At 42.0% G+C, this 16,866-nt stretch overlaps 1 protein-coding gene across 1 annotated transcript in view; it reads left to right on the forward strand.

The window, feature by feature from the left end:
- plch2a (phospholipase C, eta 2a) overlaps nucleotides 1–16,866 on the forward strand; it is a 174,857-nt gene that overhangs the window by 153,773 nt on the left and 4,218 nt on the right. The window contains exons 13-22 of the mRNA XM_078288213.1: nucleotides 594–692; nucleotides 2,465–2,565; nucleotides 4,393–4,481; nucleotides 5,367–5,549; nucleotides 6,016–6,123; nucleotides 6,335–6,459; nucleotides 7,247–7,331; nucleotides 8,871–9,017; nucleotides 9,880–9,959; nucleotides 13,100–13,481. Coding sequence (XP_078144339.1) covers nucleotides 594–692; nucleotides 2,465–2,565; nucleotides 4,393–4,481; nucleotides 5,367–5,549; nucleotides 6,016–6,123; nucleotides 6,335–6,459; nucleotides 7,247–7,331; nucleotides 8,871–9,017; nucleotides 9,880–9,959; nucleotides 13,100–13,481 — 1,399 coding nt within the window. The remainder of the gene's footprint in view (nucleotides 1–593; nucleotides 693–2,464; nucleotides 2,566–4,392; nucleotides 4,482–5,366; nucleotides 5,550–6,015; nucleotides 6,124–6,334; nucleotides 6,460–7,246; nucleotides 7,332–8,870; nucleotides 9,018–9,879; nucleotides 9,960–13,099; nucleotides 13,482–16,866) is intronic.

Genomic DNA, 16,866 nt, shown 5'->3' on the forward strand with positions numbered 1-16,866 from the left:
GAGGAGACTGAAGAGCAAACACCAACAAATAAGATAGCTCTCAAGTATAAGAAAGTTGCCTAACAGAGATGGAGCACCGCATGCTGATCATTCATGCCACTGCTGCTGTTACTGGTTATGTTGATTTCTCCTACCTGCTACTCCTAACTCCTGCTGCTTTTTTCCCCTCCACCACCCCAGCCTCCTCCTGTTCTGGTTTCTTATGAATCATGTTTGCAATGGCATCTCTTGCCTTGTGCATTATGTATGTGCCATATCTCGGTGATAGGTGCCTGCTGGGTTGTGTTCTGTATACCCATGGGGTTTTTATATTCCCCACAAAATCTCTCACATGCTGCTTGGATTCATTTGGGGAGCATCCTCAAGAGCAGAGCCTTTTCCGCCAAATACAACTGTATAACCGTTTGTTTCTACGAATCTCCTTTGACGTAAGCGTTTCTGACTGAATAAGGGATTCATCTTAAATAACCTGTTTGCAGTTTTATAATACAAGTTCTTGAGTTGTCAAGGGGAACTGTATTTCTTTGATGTCTGATTTCCTCAGTTCTCTTAAAACTATTTCTTTACAAAATCAGTTTCTCTTCTGCTTTCAGGGCAAAACTGACTATGGGACGGACACAGCGGACGAGGCAAACCCCAGCAGCAACAAGCGTACCGGTCGTTCCTTCATGGGTAGCTTCTCCAAACGCAAGGTTGGCCCTTTTGTTTTGCTCTCCAAACTTGCTCAGTCTTTTTCTTTCTTCCTTGGTTCATACCTCTCCCTTATCCTACACTTTTCTGTTACTTATTGTAAGTCGCTCTGGATAAGAGAGTCTGCTAAATGCCTAAATTGTATTCTCTCCCCTCACCTTCCTTAAAGGAATGCACCAAGTTTTTGTCAGGTTGTCCTGTTGGTCAACTTGCCTGTTAAGTGATCAGAACACAGATCATCATAGATTATTGGCCCTGGTGCTCTATGCTAACACTATGTTGAGTCATAGTAGGTGATTACGATTATCTCAAAAGTGAGAAAATGAGAACTTGTTGCAGTTCTGAAGCTAAACAGTAAGCCAGGGACAATGTACAGCTGGCCATTCAAGTCTTGATTCAAGTCTCAATAATGACTGACTCGCACTACATTATCCTACACAGCTATTTACCAAAGGCATTAATCATTGATGAAATATTGATTTTAAAATATAGCTAAATTAATTTACAAGCTTCCGCCAAAACAATAGACCAGCCGGACTGTCTGTAGTAACCAAGCAGTGATGAGTTTTGTCACAAGGTGTCACTAGTCCAGACCTCTTGACTGGAATGATATGGTTAGATGTGAAACAATGGCCTGTTATTCAGAAATAACACATCTCCGCTTTCACTGGCCAATTGAGCAGTATTCAACAATGCCATGTATAATTTAGATGATATGCGGCTAAGTCTGGCAGTTTGGTGTAAATTGGTTAAATGAACATGAAATATGATGCAAAATAACCGCTGTTTTGAACTCACATGGGCTACTCTCACCTGAAATAATTCCAAAAATACACCTGGCTACATCTGCTATATTGAGCTAATATTAAAATTTTAAAATATGTGACTACAGGCCATATAGACTCTAGCAGGTGATTTCACTCATTAGCATACAGCCTAAAAACTACTGCTACTATGTCTACTAGGTCTACTATCATCAACATAGTGTATGCTAAAGTGTTAGCATGGAGCCTACTATCACTCAACATAGTGTATGCTAAAGTGTTAGCATGGAGTCTATTATCATCAACATAGTGTATGCTAAAGTGTTAGCATGGAGCCTACTATCATCAACATAGTGTATGCTAAAGTGTTAGCATGGAGCCTACTATCATCAACACAGTGTATGCTAAAGTGTTAGCATGGAGTCTATTATCATCAACACAGTGTATGCTAAAGTGTTAGCATGGAGCCTACTATCATCAACACAGTGTATGCTAAAGTGTTAGCATGGAGCCTACTATCACTCAACACAGTGTATGCTAAAGTGTTAGCATGGAGTCTACTATCATCAACACAGTGTATGCTAAAGTGTTAGCATGGAGTCTACTATCATCAACACAGTGCATGCTAAAATGTATGGAGCGCCAGTAATCTACTGGGAACATATGGATAGTTTTGTGTCTATGTTCTCATCATTTTACGGGGAAGAGTACCAACCAAATAATCTCCCAAAAACTCAAAAAATTGCCATGTTCCTTTGACCACATTTCAGCTTTTGCTCTTTAATCTTGGTAAGATTATATAGCTTTTCAAAAGCCCCAAGAATACTTTGAGGTTTTCATGTTCAATTTTCTTCAATTTTCTCCCTGAAAACAAAGGGTCCAGCCCGCTGCAAAGCCATCCCTTGAAGCCTGTGACACATGAAAAGATCTCCCACATTGATATTCCCAGGTGTCTTACTTGTTATGTTTGTGTTTGTGGAGAAATAACCGAGTAATTGTTGCTGATTTAGAAAAAGACAACTAAGCTGAAGAAGGCGTCCAGCTTTGAAGACACGGATACAGACCAAGAGAGCAGCAGTAGTGCCTCCCGAGCCCCCTTACACCACAACAAGTATGCAGCACACACACACACACACACACACACACACACACACACACCACAGCTGTCTTCCCATAGAGATGTGCACTTAATATAAGGAAAAAAGTTGGTAACACTTGAAATGTTGGTCATAAGGCATTATATTCCCATTATAAGCTCATCATAATCAAATCATAAAATGTATCAAAATGCATTATGAATATGGTAGGGAACAATTATATATAGTCATGGGGCTATATATTATTTTGGTTGTGATGTATTATAATCATAATCATAATAATAAAATGCTCATAATCGCATAATAGATAATTTAGATCATAATTACATTAGAAAATGACCAAACATCTGAACATTGTGAATCTGGTATGGCACAATTATAATGTTGCTACAAACCACTTTACTTTAATATGTTGTTCATGAATTACTTATAAGACATTATGAATTCCAGAACTCATAATACATTTGCGACTCATGACACATATAACTGGGGTGAATATATGACTTTTAACAAACTCATAACATGTCATATCAGATACATAATACTTTATGATATCATTATGATGTGATTATTGTATACTTCTATATTCTTTACGCATACATTTAAAGTAAAGTGTTACCAAAATGTTTATGTGTATTTTTCTTATTCCCTTGGATAAGTGGCCAAATGTAGATGATGTGATTGTTACGTCAAGATATTTCCAGCACATCTACAAGTTTTAATAGGAGAAAAGTTTTCAATGATCTAAAACATCAGCAGTAAATGTCAGGTTTTGGTGTCAGTCACTGAGAACTTCTTTCTAGACTCACCACTTTGCACCGACATTCAACAATCATACAGGGAGAAATCCATCATAGACGATGCAGACAGACCAATTTCTCCACCCACAGTATCCTCAGTAGTCCATAATGCAATGCAGCTGCAAGACATGTTGTGTTTTGAGTGATGGCCGCTACTTTAGCTTTTTCCCAACTGGAAACTCTCTAGCTCTCTTGCCATTACTATCACTATTGTTATTGCTCTCTCCACCTACATGTAAAACCAATGGCTGATTATTGGGCAAGGTAAAAAATTTTTCCCCACCAAACTGGAAATATAGCATTTTGCTGTAAAACCCTTCATCTAGTGATAGATACCATGCAGTGAAAATTGACTTGATCTCCATATGATCTACTAGTCAATATGTAGATAAACATGGCACATCAGATACACCTAACTGACTACCAGTCTTTCTTTATGGCTGTCAATATTAAAAAGTAAACTATTTTTACTGTTTAACAGTTGGCTGACAGTCCAATAATTTGATGACATAATTACTGGACTTGGATTGATATATGGGGGCGATATTGGCCTTTTATCAACAATCAGATGATGCAGTTTGTTTGATTACATATTGTAGAATTGATCTGGTTGTCTATGGGAAGTCCTTAACTTTAATGAATTGTAATGCAAAATGAATGTAATGTAATGACTGGATTCCACTTAAGTGTGCATTATCATCCTAGTTTTCAATGGAGAGTTTTAGTGTCCCATGGTCTAAATGCTGTTTCAGAGGCACCCAGACAAGAATAAAGTTCTGGTGGAAATGCTGAGTACTTATCATTTTTCTGCATGAAAATGGTAAAATATGATTGATTTGATACACAAAATATCTGTATCGGCCTTCAAAAGCCATATCAGCTGAAACATAATCACTACAGGCCAACAAAAACACAAATGCATTTAGTCGTTTAGTTGATCTGTGCCATATGTTTTGACTAAGAGTCTATGAGTGAGAAAATAAATGTGCCCTGTTCTGTTGTTTCCATGTGAGAGTCATTTTTTAACCTTTGACCTTTTAGGAAGAAGAAGACTATGAAGCTGTCCAGAGCTCTGTCCGACCTGGTCAAATACACCCGGTCTGTGGGCCTCCATGATATTGAGGCACAAGGTGAGCAGCTCCACCCACTGGGATAAACTTCTATCTGCAGCACTGTCAGCTTTTCTCATTCAAACAAATGGGTACCTTCATAATCGGGTTAGACGGATATATGGGTTTGCTGGTATATGGGGCTGATATTGGGCTTTTATAAAAATGTCCATCTCTAATATGATGGATATGATGCAGTTTGCGAGTTGATCGCAAGACACGTCTGGCCTCCCTCTCCCTGGGAGCGATTTCCCTCAGGGGGATTGTCGCCTCGCCTTATACTAAATGCTCAAACAAATCAGAACGAGTCGTATAACAAGCGTTCAAGCACCACTGTCATGGAAATCACAAGGTTAGCTGGTAGACAATGTTACATAGCTCAGCACTTTGGAACAATATATTTGCCATTTGTATGCGACATACTGAATCTGTTGGGGAGAAGAGTGAAAACATCTCCTGAGAAAAGCCTTCAGTTATTTGTTTGTCTTTTAATGACTCATCTGGCTTGTGAGGCTAAATTGATTCTAATGTGAAATTTTGATTAGTTTTCAAGTATTCATAAATATTATTCTTACTCTTGGTTTTATCATGGGTTTCAGTGGAGAGTTTAAATGCTGTTTCACAGGCTTTTCCACCCTAACAAGAATAAAATTCTGGGGAAAACACTGAATACTTGTAGTCTTGTTTATTTTTGGGCATGAAAATGGTCAAATATAAAGGTCCTGTATATCGGCGCAAAGTATTGTCTCTCTGCAGCTTGGCCTTTAAAAATCAGTCGAACCGTACTCGATAATAGCCTTTTAACTGAATGGCAAATCTAGAAACGTATTCCCCCAATGCTACGAGTGCCTAGTGAAGAAAATGAACCGACCTAAAGTCCAGATGTCAATGTGTCGTCCTTTGCAGCCAGCTGCAGTTGGCAGGTGTCGTCGCTGAGCGAGACGAAAGCCCACCAGATCATGCAGCAGAAAGCCACCTCCTTCATCCACTTCAACCAGCAGCAGCTCTCCCGCATCTACCCCTCCTCTTACCGCGTGGACTCTTCCAACTTCAACCCCCAGCCCTTCTGGAATGCCGGATGCCAGCTTGGTATGGGGAGGGGGGTGCACCGCACATCAACGCCGCTCTCACTCTTTATTCTGGCATCAACCCACAGTGTCTTTCATGTCTCCAGCTTGTTCAGAATGATCAAATGTTAAAGATTTTCACTGGTACAAACAGACCAAATCACATTGCTGGTTACCTGTTAGGTTTAGAATTGATTTTTGAGTTTTCAATGGTCACTTTTAAAGCACTGTTAGGTTTGAACCCAAGCTATATCACAGACATATATGATATATAATATGAGCCAAAGTCTAATCTGAAGACTAAAGGTAACCAGGCTCTAGTCATCCTCTATCACTACTGATACTGCTAAACTACTATTACTAGTACTACTCTTACTACTTTTATTTGATTGTTAAAGCACTTTGTAAACAGTACTTCTTGCAGTAATTTTGAGCAATTGCATCCGCTAGTTCAACCTAGCGACGATAATGAATTGATTTGATTTCAGTGGCATTGAACTACCAGTCAGAGGGCCGGGTCCTCCAGCTGAACAGAGCCAAGTTCTACAGCAATGGCAACTGTGGCTACATCCTCAAGCCCGCCTGCATGTGCGAAGGTCAGCTCATACACATGGATTCATTCATGTCATTTTTAACATAGGGATAGCATGAATATTTTGATTTTGCAATTTCAAGCACTGTTCAGACATAAATTGGAGTACATATTAAAATGGGTTAAAATGGTCATATGTAAAGACCCCTGAATATTTTCATAAAATATGAGTGTTTTTATATATGAGTGTTTTTGTCCTTTTCTGTCCACCATAGGTGCCTTTAACCCCAATTTGGAGGACCCGCTACCAGGCCAGATGAGGAAACAACTGGTCTTGAAGATCATTAGTGGGCAGCAGCTGCCCAAACCCAAAGACTCCATGCTAGGGGATAGGGGAGAGGTAGGACACACACACACATACACACATCCTGGTATTACTATACCTGTGAGGACCTAATATTGACTAGATTTATTCCCTAACCCCTAAACCTAATTGTAATCTTAACCCTAAATCCTAATCCTAAAATAACCTTAACCTTAATCCTTGCTAGGGATGGGACCACATATATCGAAATTCAATATATTACAATGCCAAAATGCGACGTTGCGTATCGTGGGGCAGAAAATTTAATCACGATATTGCATTTTACACAACTGTAGTAATCACAAATGAGACGGCCTCCACATCACAATCCATTAAAAATTATATTATATGCACTTTGTAATGAGATTTTTAAATTGTTGTTTACATTCTAGCAAGCCCATGCCATCGCTAGAAAGATTTGTGGGTCAGAAATAAACATAATTCTGCACAGTTATACTTTGTTGTCATTGAACTTTTATTTACTACATCGTATCGTGGTTGTATCGAATCGGGAACCCCATATCACGTATCGTGAGATAAGCATATCGTCCCATCCCTAATCCTTACCCAAACCTCAACCTAATATTAATTCTAATCTTAAACCTAATCCCAAATCCTAACCCTAAACTAGCCCTTTGAAGTGACGACCGGCAAAATGCCCTCTGTTTGCAAAAATGACCTCACTCCGAGGGTTTCTGGAAAAACTTAAACAAACCAGGAAGAAATGGAAACTCATGGAAAAGTCATGGAATTTCACATCAGAACAACTAGAGTATTAAGTGACGACTTACTACGAATACTATGTCCTACTTATGTCTGTCAGATCATCGATCCCTTCGTGGAGGTGGAGATCATCGGCCTGCCAGTGGACTGCTGCAAGGTGCAGACCAGGGTGGTGGACGACAACGGTGAGCTGGATGGAAATTTTAATCAGTGCTGCACTCTGATCCAGTAGATGTTTCAGTGGATATGTTTCCACGCCAGAGTAACCCGGCTATTGTCCATACTGTGGTTCAGGTCTTATTCAGAATTATCTGTTTCCATGAGGCTTTGATAATCTGTGATTGAGTCTCCCTGTTACCATGAATAATCCAGTTAACAGAATATTCCCCCTCGCTCTTTGATACTTTGGTATAACTACTGTAAACATTGAAGACCACATTCGAGATGAAGAGGAGCCTCCAAGACCACGTTTCACCACATACACTGCCCCTCAAAAGTTTGGATCCACCTGATTGAATGTACTATGTTTTTCATTATCTCAAAGCCATTTTGATCTAAAGGCTTATGCTTAAATGCTTGATTAGTTTCTTAGACAAATATAAATAGTGAAGTTGATGCCTATATACGAACTTCTTTCCAAAGCCTTTGCCTTTCCATCAAGGCAAAGGGCGGCTACTTTAAAGAATCTAAATAGTTTTGATTTGTGTAACACTTTTTTGGTCACTGCTCCGTTTGTGTTATTTCATAGTTTTGATGTCTTTACTATTCTAAAATGTGGAAAATGGTAAAAAATAAAGAAAAAGTGGCGTGTCCAAACTTTTGACGGGCAGTGTAAACCATGCTGCTTCCTGTCCTCCCTCTCCCTCCATGGCATCTTTGGTTTTACTTGACAAACATGTCAAATAGATTTCAAAGACAGTAAAAACCTATTTAAATTGCTTCTAACTAATTAGACACCACATACCAATGAAAGCAGCCTAGTTATACATGCAGGCAATGATTTTTGTCACATTTGTCTTATTGTGTCACAGTGTGGAGCCGAGCCTCCCCGTCTACAATTAAGCCTATTGCTTATTGTCTCTGTGCATGTTAACATAGCCAGTGTTTTGTTTGGACTGAATACAAATTAAATCCAAAATGTCCCCCCCCCCAAAGTGCTTTTCACTACAATGAGCGAATAAACATGGCTAGCTGGCTGCTGTGGGAATTGAACCACACAGGATTTCTTAGTGTTTGCATGTGGTTTGTTGCGGTGTGACTGTGACATGTGATTAATGCATGTATGTGGTGGTTGGGAGCGATGCATGTGTTGAATATGACTCTGTCTATTCGTGTGTGTGTGTGTGTGTGTGTACACTCGAGCTATCTGTCTGTATGGGTTCTGATGTATAATGGATGAGCTCAGCATGGGGAGATGTGCACAGGCAGCACCTCTCTGGCTGCACACACACACACACACACACCCTGAATTATTCATGACTGCTGAGCTCGCTCTCCAACTCCCTCCTGGACTGTCCACTCTCTCTCCATCTCTATCACTCTTCCTCTCTCTCTCTCCTCACTGTTTATGCGCCTCACTCGCCCCTCACTTTCCCTTCTCCCCTATTTGTTTCTGTCACACGCTCTCTCCTGCCGTCTCTCTCAATTTCTCCTCTTCTGTCCTCCCTCTACCCCTTTCTCCCCCCCCCCCCCCCCCCCCATCCCTCCATCCCCCTCCCGCGCAGGGTTCAACCCGATGTGGGAGGAGACTCTGGAGTTCACCCTCCACATGCCGGAGCTGGCCCTGGTGCGTTTCTTAGTGTGGGACCATGACCCCATCGGTCAGGACTTCATCGGCCAGCGCACCATCGCCTTCAACAGCATGATCCCAGGTAAGGCACCGTAAAGCACCTGTTCGTCGCCCCCCGACCGGTGTTTAGACGGAGCCGATCGATCCACTCCCCCACCTCTCCCCGGGTCACGTTCCCGCGCTGACCTCTAAAACCTTTTTAGTGCTGTTTTCGACGTTTTCGACTCTACTCAAGTGCCGTTGAGTAAGATCTGATGCTTTATTGGTCCATAGACATGGAAATTCACTTAGGTGAGGGCTGCAGAGTAAGAGGAGTAAGGACACACTAGATTGATATATTGGTTTGCTGATATACGGGGCTGATATTGGCTTTTTATTTAAAAAATCAGATATTGTCCAAGTCAGTGTCGTCCACCTCTGACATGATGGATATGATGCAGTTTGATTGATTACATATTTATTGTCGAATTGATCAATCCTACACTGGTTGTCTATGGGAAGAATTTAACCTTAATTGATTCTAATGAGACATTTTGACTGGCAAACATGTATGCACAGATATGTTTTATTATTACTATCATCATCCTGGGTTTCAGTGGAGAGTTTTAGTGTCCCATGGTCCAAATGCTGTTTCAGAGGCTTTTCCACCCTGACGAGAATAAAATTCTGGGGGAAACACTGAATACTTTTAATATTTGGAATTTGTTTGACATGAAAGTAGTCAAATTTAAAATATATTCAATATCAGCTACCGGCAGCTTTGATCCAAAAATATTTGTGTCGGCCTACAAAATCCCATATTGGTGAAACCCTCGATCGTTCACCAGAAGCTTTTTGTCTGTATTTGGGGCTTGCATGTTGAAGTATCTATTAGTTTCACTGCTGATTGACAACAGTTTGAAACAAGATGGCGTGTTTGATAATGCTTGCATGTTTGTATGCAGGTCATCGCCACGTTTACTTGGAAGGTATGGAGGAGGCCTCTATCTTTGTTCATGTAGCTGTGAATGACATCACTGGTAAGGTAGGTACCACCGAGAGAGACGGCCGACTACTGCCAGCATGACTTCATAAAGATCTGCCTGTACACAAACACACACACACTTTCCAAAAAATGACCACTTTCTGAAATCATATAGCTTAAATCCCCAGTTGTTGTGAGATTGTTTGAAACTACAATCAGGGTCTGTTAATGAGCGCTAAAACACAAAAATGTCAGCACTATACAGGGTTCCTCAAGTAATGGAAAACCTAGAAAAGACATGGACTAGAAAAATTGAGTAAAAAATATCCCAAAAATGTATTTGGAAATGTCAGGGGGAAATAGCCCAATAGACCATCTGTGCGATCTGTGTGTTCCCATTGATTCTCCCATTGGCTGCGGGGCTTTCTATTACTGACTATTGATGTCGATCATTCCTCTAAAACCAGAGTTTCCTCCACTACTACCTTTATGGACCAGCTGACAAGAGCAAATGTTGAAAAAACACAAAGAAAATCAAGAAAAGAAATGAAGTTCCGAAATTGTTTCTTGGTTAATTTGGAGTCATGTCAACAAATAGCCGTACCTCTGCTATGTTTTAGTTATATTGCCGCAGTTATGTGCATGGGAAACACTTCATTGGATAGTTTCACTAAAATGGGCTTCAGTGTTCAACTTTATTGTCATTCCACCTGACACAAGTGCACAGCGAAATGAAAATGGGATCGCAGCAGATTAGATATAATCATAGATTGTTATCAGCTTTGTGTATTATTGCAGTCATTTCTCTGTATTCTTTGGTCATAAATAATGAAATCTCTGCTATCGACACACAGGCTTTCAGGAGTTTGATTTCAATACTCTCAACTGTCTTCAGCCACGCTGTAAATGACCACTCTGTTGTTCGCGTTGTCTTTGGCTTTGAACTTCCTTTTCCTCCGCTGTTACTGTGCGTGTGCTTCCTCTCACTCTTTCTCTCTATCTCTCCCCCCCCCTCTCTCTTCTGCTGTCTTTCATCCTCCTCCTCTCTGATTATTGCTCTCTTCCTCTGTCTTGTTTGTGTTTTCAGTGGACCCCTCTTTTTCCAAATGCTGCGTTTAGAGGCAGGAAATTGTTAGGAGCCCTGAAGCTGCCATTCAAAACTCAGGTGTAGTGAGACCCAATCGGCATCTTGCATGAGCCACACGCCCCCCCGACCCCCCCCCCCCCCCCTCCACCACCACCCTCTTTGCCACCTAAATGACCCCTCCCCCCCACACACCCTTTCGTCAGCCAATTGCAAACATTCCAAAAATAAAAGGCCAACTCATGCTTCACATGAGTTGTGAAGAAAGCTTGACCCGCCTGCATCGTCACTGACCCCAAAGTAGATCCAATGTCACTAACCTGCGGCATTAGAAGAGAGAGAAGAGCAAGCGTGTGAGTCAGGGAATCTGCCAAGCTGCAATGACTTCTGTTTTTTTTTTTTTTTGCAGAGAGCATTTTTTTCCCCTTAACTCAGGAGTTTTTTTTTCCCCAGCATACTGCACTGCAGGGGTATACAATTCCAGTGCCTTTGAGGACATCTATCTCTCTTTTCATCACTGCCTTTTTTTTGTTTTTTTTATCATATTGCGTCGTCTTTTTATTTTTTTTTTCTTTCCCAATCAATGAAAATCCCAGAGGACGCCATTTCAACCATACAGTAACACCGATCTCGAATTGGTATCTTTTTTTTTTTTTTTATCTTTTGCACTTTTAAGGATCAGGTTTTTAAATCATGGCTCTATACAGTAGATCCTTTTTTTGGGGGGGGGGGGTTGTGAATGTAGCATTTTAGCTTTTATCAGGTTTTAAAGTGTAGTGCTTCAAGGCAATGTTTTGTTAAATTTAAGCCGGTTTCACACTCCAGCTCAGATGGCGATCTGAAGTTTGTGGAGTCCCACATTCTGGTAGCTTGGTAATGAGTGCTTGTTCAGCTCCCTGTCTGACACATTCTGCAGCATTTAGCCCATTTTCTCCTTTTTCCACTCAACCAAAGACTTATTTTTTTCTTCCTTTCTTGTCTTGTCTTTTCGTCTGTACTGTCACTGCCTTGTTGATTGAACACATAGATGTCCAGCAAACCATTATACCCAGTTGTCAACAGTCGGACTATTTGGATCTACTTCTTTCATATTGTTGCTGAAATGACATTGGGTTACTCGCATGCTTGAAACACAAACAAGTTTTCTGATGTCCAAGAAATGGCAAGGATTCTTGGGTAACGTATCCGATACCTTCTCCCAGAAAAGTTCCAGTTGGCTGCAGAACACACTTAACATTTATGTGTGTTGGTTTAAATAGTGCTACAGATTGCCCAGTGTCATTTGTGAGAGTGGCTGTCAAAGTGCGAGTTTCACGGCCATCAGTGTCACCGTCCCCACTCTGAATGTCTTCATCATCGTCCTCATCGTTGTCCTCACCATTGTGACCTTTTACCTTGCCATGCAGTACTTAATGGCACAGGACATCTCCACACACTGTTGCATTTGTGAAGTCTGCATACTCTGAATGTCAGACCAGTGAAAGTAATGCTTTCACGTAACATTTTAAATGCCATATATAAAGTTATGTTATCTTAAGCATGATTCAATGTTGCCAGGATTAACAATCACCAACAATAACAATTAACATTTAACTTTGTAGTCTCCAAGCGTCTGCTTTCATAATTCCATCACACTAACACACTATTTCCTACGGGGATTACAGCTATACAGAATGTCTGACCCTCAACATGTCTAACAACAGTGGCTAAGACCTTGAATCCAGATGGAATTCAAAGTCAGTCGGCATGGATTACAGCTGAATAACCATTGTAATTATGTTGTGTTGTGACATTCTATCATATTGATAGGATGTGTTTATGATACCCGTTTTACATTGTAGTATTGTCTGATAGTGTTATTGCAGAAAATGTTTTGGATAAATGTGTGGATATCGATGTAATTAAGAGTTTTGAAACTAGTTTTTCAAGCACGTTCATTGTACAATAACTACCCATTTATTATCGCAATAATGCAGTAACAACCACCTGCATTATGGCAAACGTTTTTTTTTAAAATGGGTGTCTTTTCTGAGGTTTCTTTTCACGAGTCTTTTGGTTTCTTAAAATTCATTGTGTGTGTTTTGACCATTTCATTCTGGTTTTTGTGTTTTGTCAGGCCAGGGCAGCCAGCGGCATAAAAGGGCTGTTTCACAGAAACCCAAAGCAGGCTTCCCTGGACAGCCATGCTGCTGCACAGCACAGCCGTAAGCACCCGTTCGGCGCCCACCTCCTGCGGCGCACGGCCAGCGCGCCCACCAAGGGCCAGCCCAAAGTCAAGAAGGGCTTTCCGGAGATCGCCATCGACACCAAAGACTACAGCTCAGAGGGCGCCAGCGAGGAGCGAGAGTCTGAGGACAGAGACAAGGCTGCCGCCGCCGCCTCCCACCAGCCCACGCCACCACGACACCACAACGGGGACACACTGGCATCCCGTCAAGCCATGGGCCCCTGGGACCGTCCCGACACCAACGGGGCTTTTCACCCCGAGGAGGGCAAAGGTAAGAGCCCACGCTTTGTTCCTCGGTGTCCCATGAGCGAGCCCCTGAAGCGGGCCGGTCGGCTGCACTTCCAGGACCCCCTGGACGCGAAGCAGGGGATGTTTGCCCGCGTGGCGCTTAACAGCTCAGGGAGGGTGGGGGTGTCTTCCAACTGCATCACATGTGTTATCGGCTCCAAGGAGAGTCCGGAGACTGAAAGGAAGTGTTGTGTGGAGGAAAGGCAGGGAGATAGGTCCAAAATGCGAGACAGCGAGAGACAAGAAAAAAGCAACCTCTCCTCCTCGACCAACAGGCAGGTTCAGCCAGAGCCCATAGCCAAGCCCCAGCCCCTAGCTGCCCAGCCAGACTCACAGCAGCCCCTACCCCACCTAAAGTCCCACCCAGAGGCCCAGTTCCAACACTCGCCCCAGGCTGTATTCCGGCCCATCGCCCTCCCCAGATTCAAAGCCCGGCAAACTCTGGGCGCCCACCACACCCGACCTCCTCCACCTGACCCATCAGAGAGGAGCGCCCGGTCCTGCAGCGTTCCTCGTAGACGCTTCCCCAACACTGTAACGCCGGCGCCGACACTCACACCAGACTGCAGGACCAGCCTCCGCTGGCAGCAAGGACCACCCCCCAACTATGGCGCCGCTTACGGCTCAACCCTCACCCCGTTTGCAAACGGTAATGCCGATGACGGCCTGTCACTCAGTGATGCTAGCAGCTGCGACAGCTTCGGCAGCCTGGGCTGCCTCGAGTTGCCCCCTATGCTGCCTCCACATTCTGTCCTTGACAGCCGCAAGAGGGCTGTAGGCACCCTGCAGCGTGAGATGAACGCCCTGTTTGCCCAGAAAATGGAAGAGTTGCGCTCTAAATCCCCCATGTTCTTCGCTGGTAAGATGTAACTGATGCAGCCTTGCTTATCAGTCACCCAGTACCTGCTGTAGTGGCTGTAGTGCGCCCTTTATGCAGATAATAGCCCTCCAATTAGCCTCCATACATCGCAAGACCACTGGTTTTGTAGCACGTGCTGTAGAATGCGTCCCTCTGCTGTGTATCTCTTAATAACACACCTTGTGATCCCATGTGCCCCTGATGATTTGACCTAAAATCTAGAGCCATAGTTTCTTAACCCATCAATTTGTCCTAGTATGACCAGGTAGAATTTAATTTCTCATCAATTTGTTTCTCTAGCATTCACTTAAACCTTTAAAAGATATCAAAGAATAATTCATATTTCAATTAAGTTGTTTTGCTTGCATTCTTTTGCCTTTAAAAACACCTGAACCCGCTCACATGCTTGACAGATGAAAGAACTGGTAAGTGTATAACCCAAAATGAATAGCAATATTTTCCAGTTTAACTAGATTGCTTGATAAATTATATACTATGCACTAATATCATTGTATAAAACCAAAGCAGCACTTTAAACTGTAAGCCTCAAATAAAGACCCCAGCGTCATTTCATATGACGTTTCCCCCAGTCAAGTCCACGTTACCAACCAACACTAGCTATTCCTACACACCCCCACTCTGCCCTAATGTTAGTACGTTCATTATGTGATTGCTTTAAAGTGACACAAGTTCAGCCTTTTGGGAAAAAGTTTGACCAATTTTGTTGCAAGAATCAAGCTTAAAGATCAGGTGAAAAAATGTTTTGAGTGTTTAAGCGATGTACCTAACTACAAGGTTCTCCTTATGAAATTCCTTATGAGATGGAACACAACAAAAAATTCAAAATAATTAAGCCTACAAGAACTTTGCATTTAAAAATAGCCTAAAATTCATTTTTCTGCAGTCTTCCTGTTAAGAGTAGCTTACTTGGTCTGTACTTTTTGTATATTTTGTTTGAAATCTCTTTGTGATGGGATGCTGTGCTAGGGGCTCCGAATCAAAGATAATGTGTATCAAAGATAGATATCAAAGATAATCAAAGATAATGTGTATACAGTATACAGTATACTGTTAGTTTGTCTTTGCCACAGATTAAAATGCTAAGAATAAAAAAAAAAAGCACAATGGTCGCAGGAAGTATGGTGATAAAATCTGTTGACAAACAGATTCTTGTTCTTGTATAAAGTGTGAAAGTACAGCAGTATCCATAAGCGTAAGATTACGCAACATAGTTGTCTAATCTTACATTCAAATCTTGAAACATGCATGGTTTTGCATACTTCAGTACACTGTCTTATACCAAAGAAGCACTAGAAATTGCAAGCCTCAAGTAATGACCACTGGCCTGTCTGCTGGGTCCAGTAAAAGACGCCGTCCTCCTACTTCACATGACATGTTTCAGGGGAGTCCACTCCCTGATAAACACCAGCTGTTCCTACCCACCCCCGCTCTCCCCTAATCTTTCCAATTTCGTCATGTGATCGCTATCAATGTATCACAAGTTCAACCTTCTGGGGAAAAGTATGTTTCAAGAGTTGAATTTAAGATTTTCCAGACACGTTACAGTAGATCACGCAATGATGATCTGGTTCTCTTTTCAGTGTAAAGCAAATGCTGTAATGTTTGTTCTCATGTAAATCTGGAAGGCAATCTGTGATACCTTTTGTGATACTTCTCTTTTTAATATGCTTTCTCTGTCTTGTGAGTGGTTTCCTCTCCTCCTCTCTCCCTCTCTTTTCCAATTGTGCTAAACTCCTTTTTTCCTTTCTGTCCCTTTTGCACGCTCTCTCTGTTCCTAGTGCAGAATTGAGGGGATGACCAGAGCCAGGTAAACAGTCGCACGCATCCTGTGCACTTGCACCTTCACACTCTTCTCTATCTGCCAGCCTGCTTCCTTCATGACCCATATGTCACCGCTCTGTTTTCTGTGAACGCCGGGATTAAGCATCTATATTCTACTCCCTTTTCTCTTTTTCTGACCCTGCACTAACTCAAAACGACATTAGTGGAAGTAATGAGGGCACCATGCCAGCTTTGGTTAATTCACTCGGTTCACATCAGTGTATAAGGGTGCAGAGCCAGCCAGGGAGAGTCACTGTGGAAATACTTGGGATTCAGTTTGGCTCCACTATAACCGAATAAGCTCCAGAATTCATGAAAGCTTGTAATGTGTACAATGTATACCATTTTCAATTGTGTTATGGGAAGACTTAGTTGATGGTAGATGGGCACTGGGAGTGGCATCATCATTTGTGTTTGTTCATGTTTGTATATTTTTTATTAGCGTTTTCAGACAATTCTTAATTGGACAATATTTGAAGCTGCAGTCTAAATCACAAAATGAGGCTGCAACAGAGAAAAGTGTCCCATCCCCACTAATTGAGACACTGTAGATTTGTCTTAATTGCCCAAATGTAATTCTGGCGTCGGGTATGGTCACTTCTGCACCCACAGGAAGTGAAGAATTGCAACCTAAAGGATAATTTCTCCCTCGAATATTAATGCCGGG

This window comes from Centroberyx gerrardi, chromosome 14 (genome assembly GCF_048128805.1).
Source record: "Centroberyx gerrardi isolate f3 chromosome 14, fCenGer3.hap1.cur.20231027, whole genome shotgun sequence".
Lineage (NCBI taxonomy): Eukaryota > Metazoa > Chordata > Actinopteri > Beryciformes > Berycidae > Centroberyx > Centroberyx gerrardi.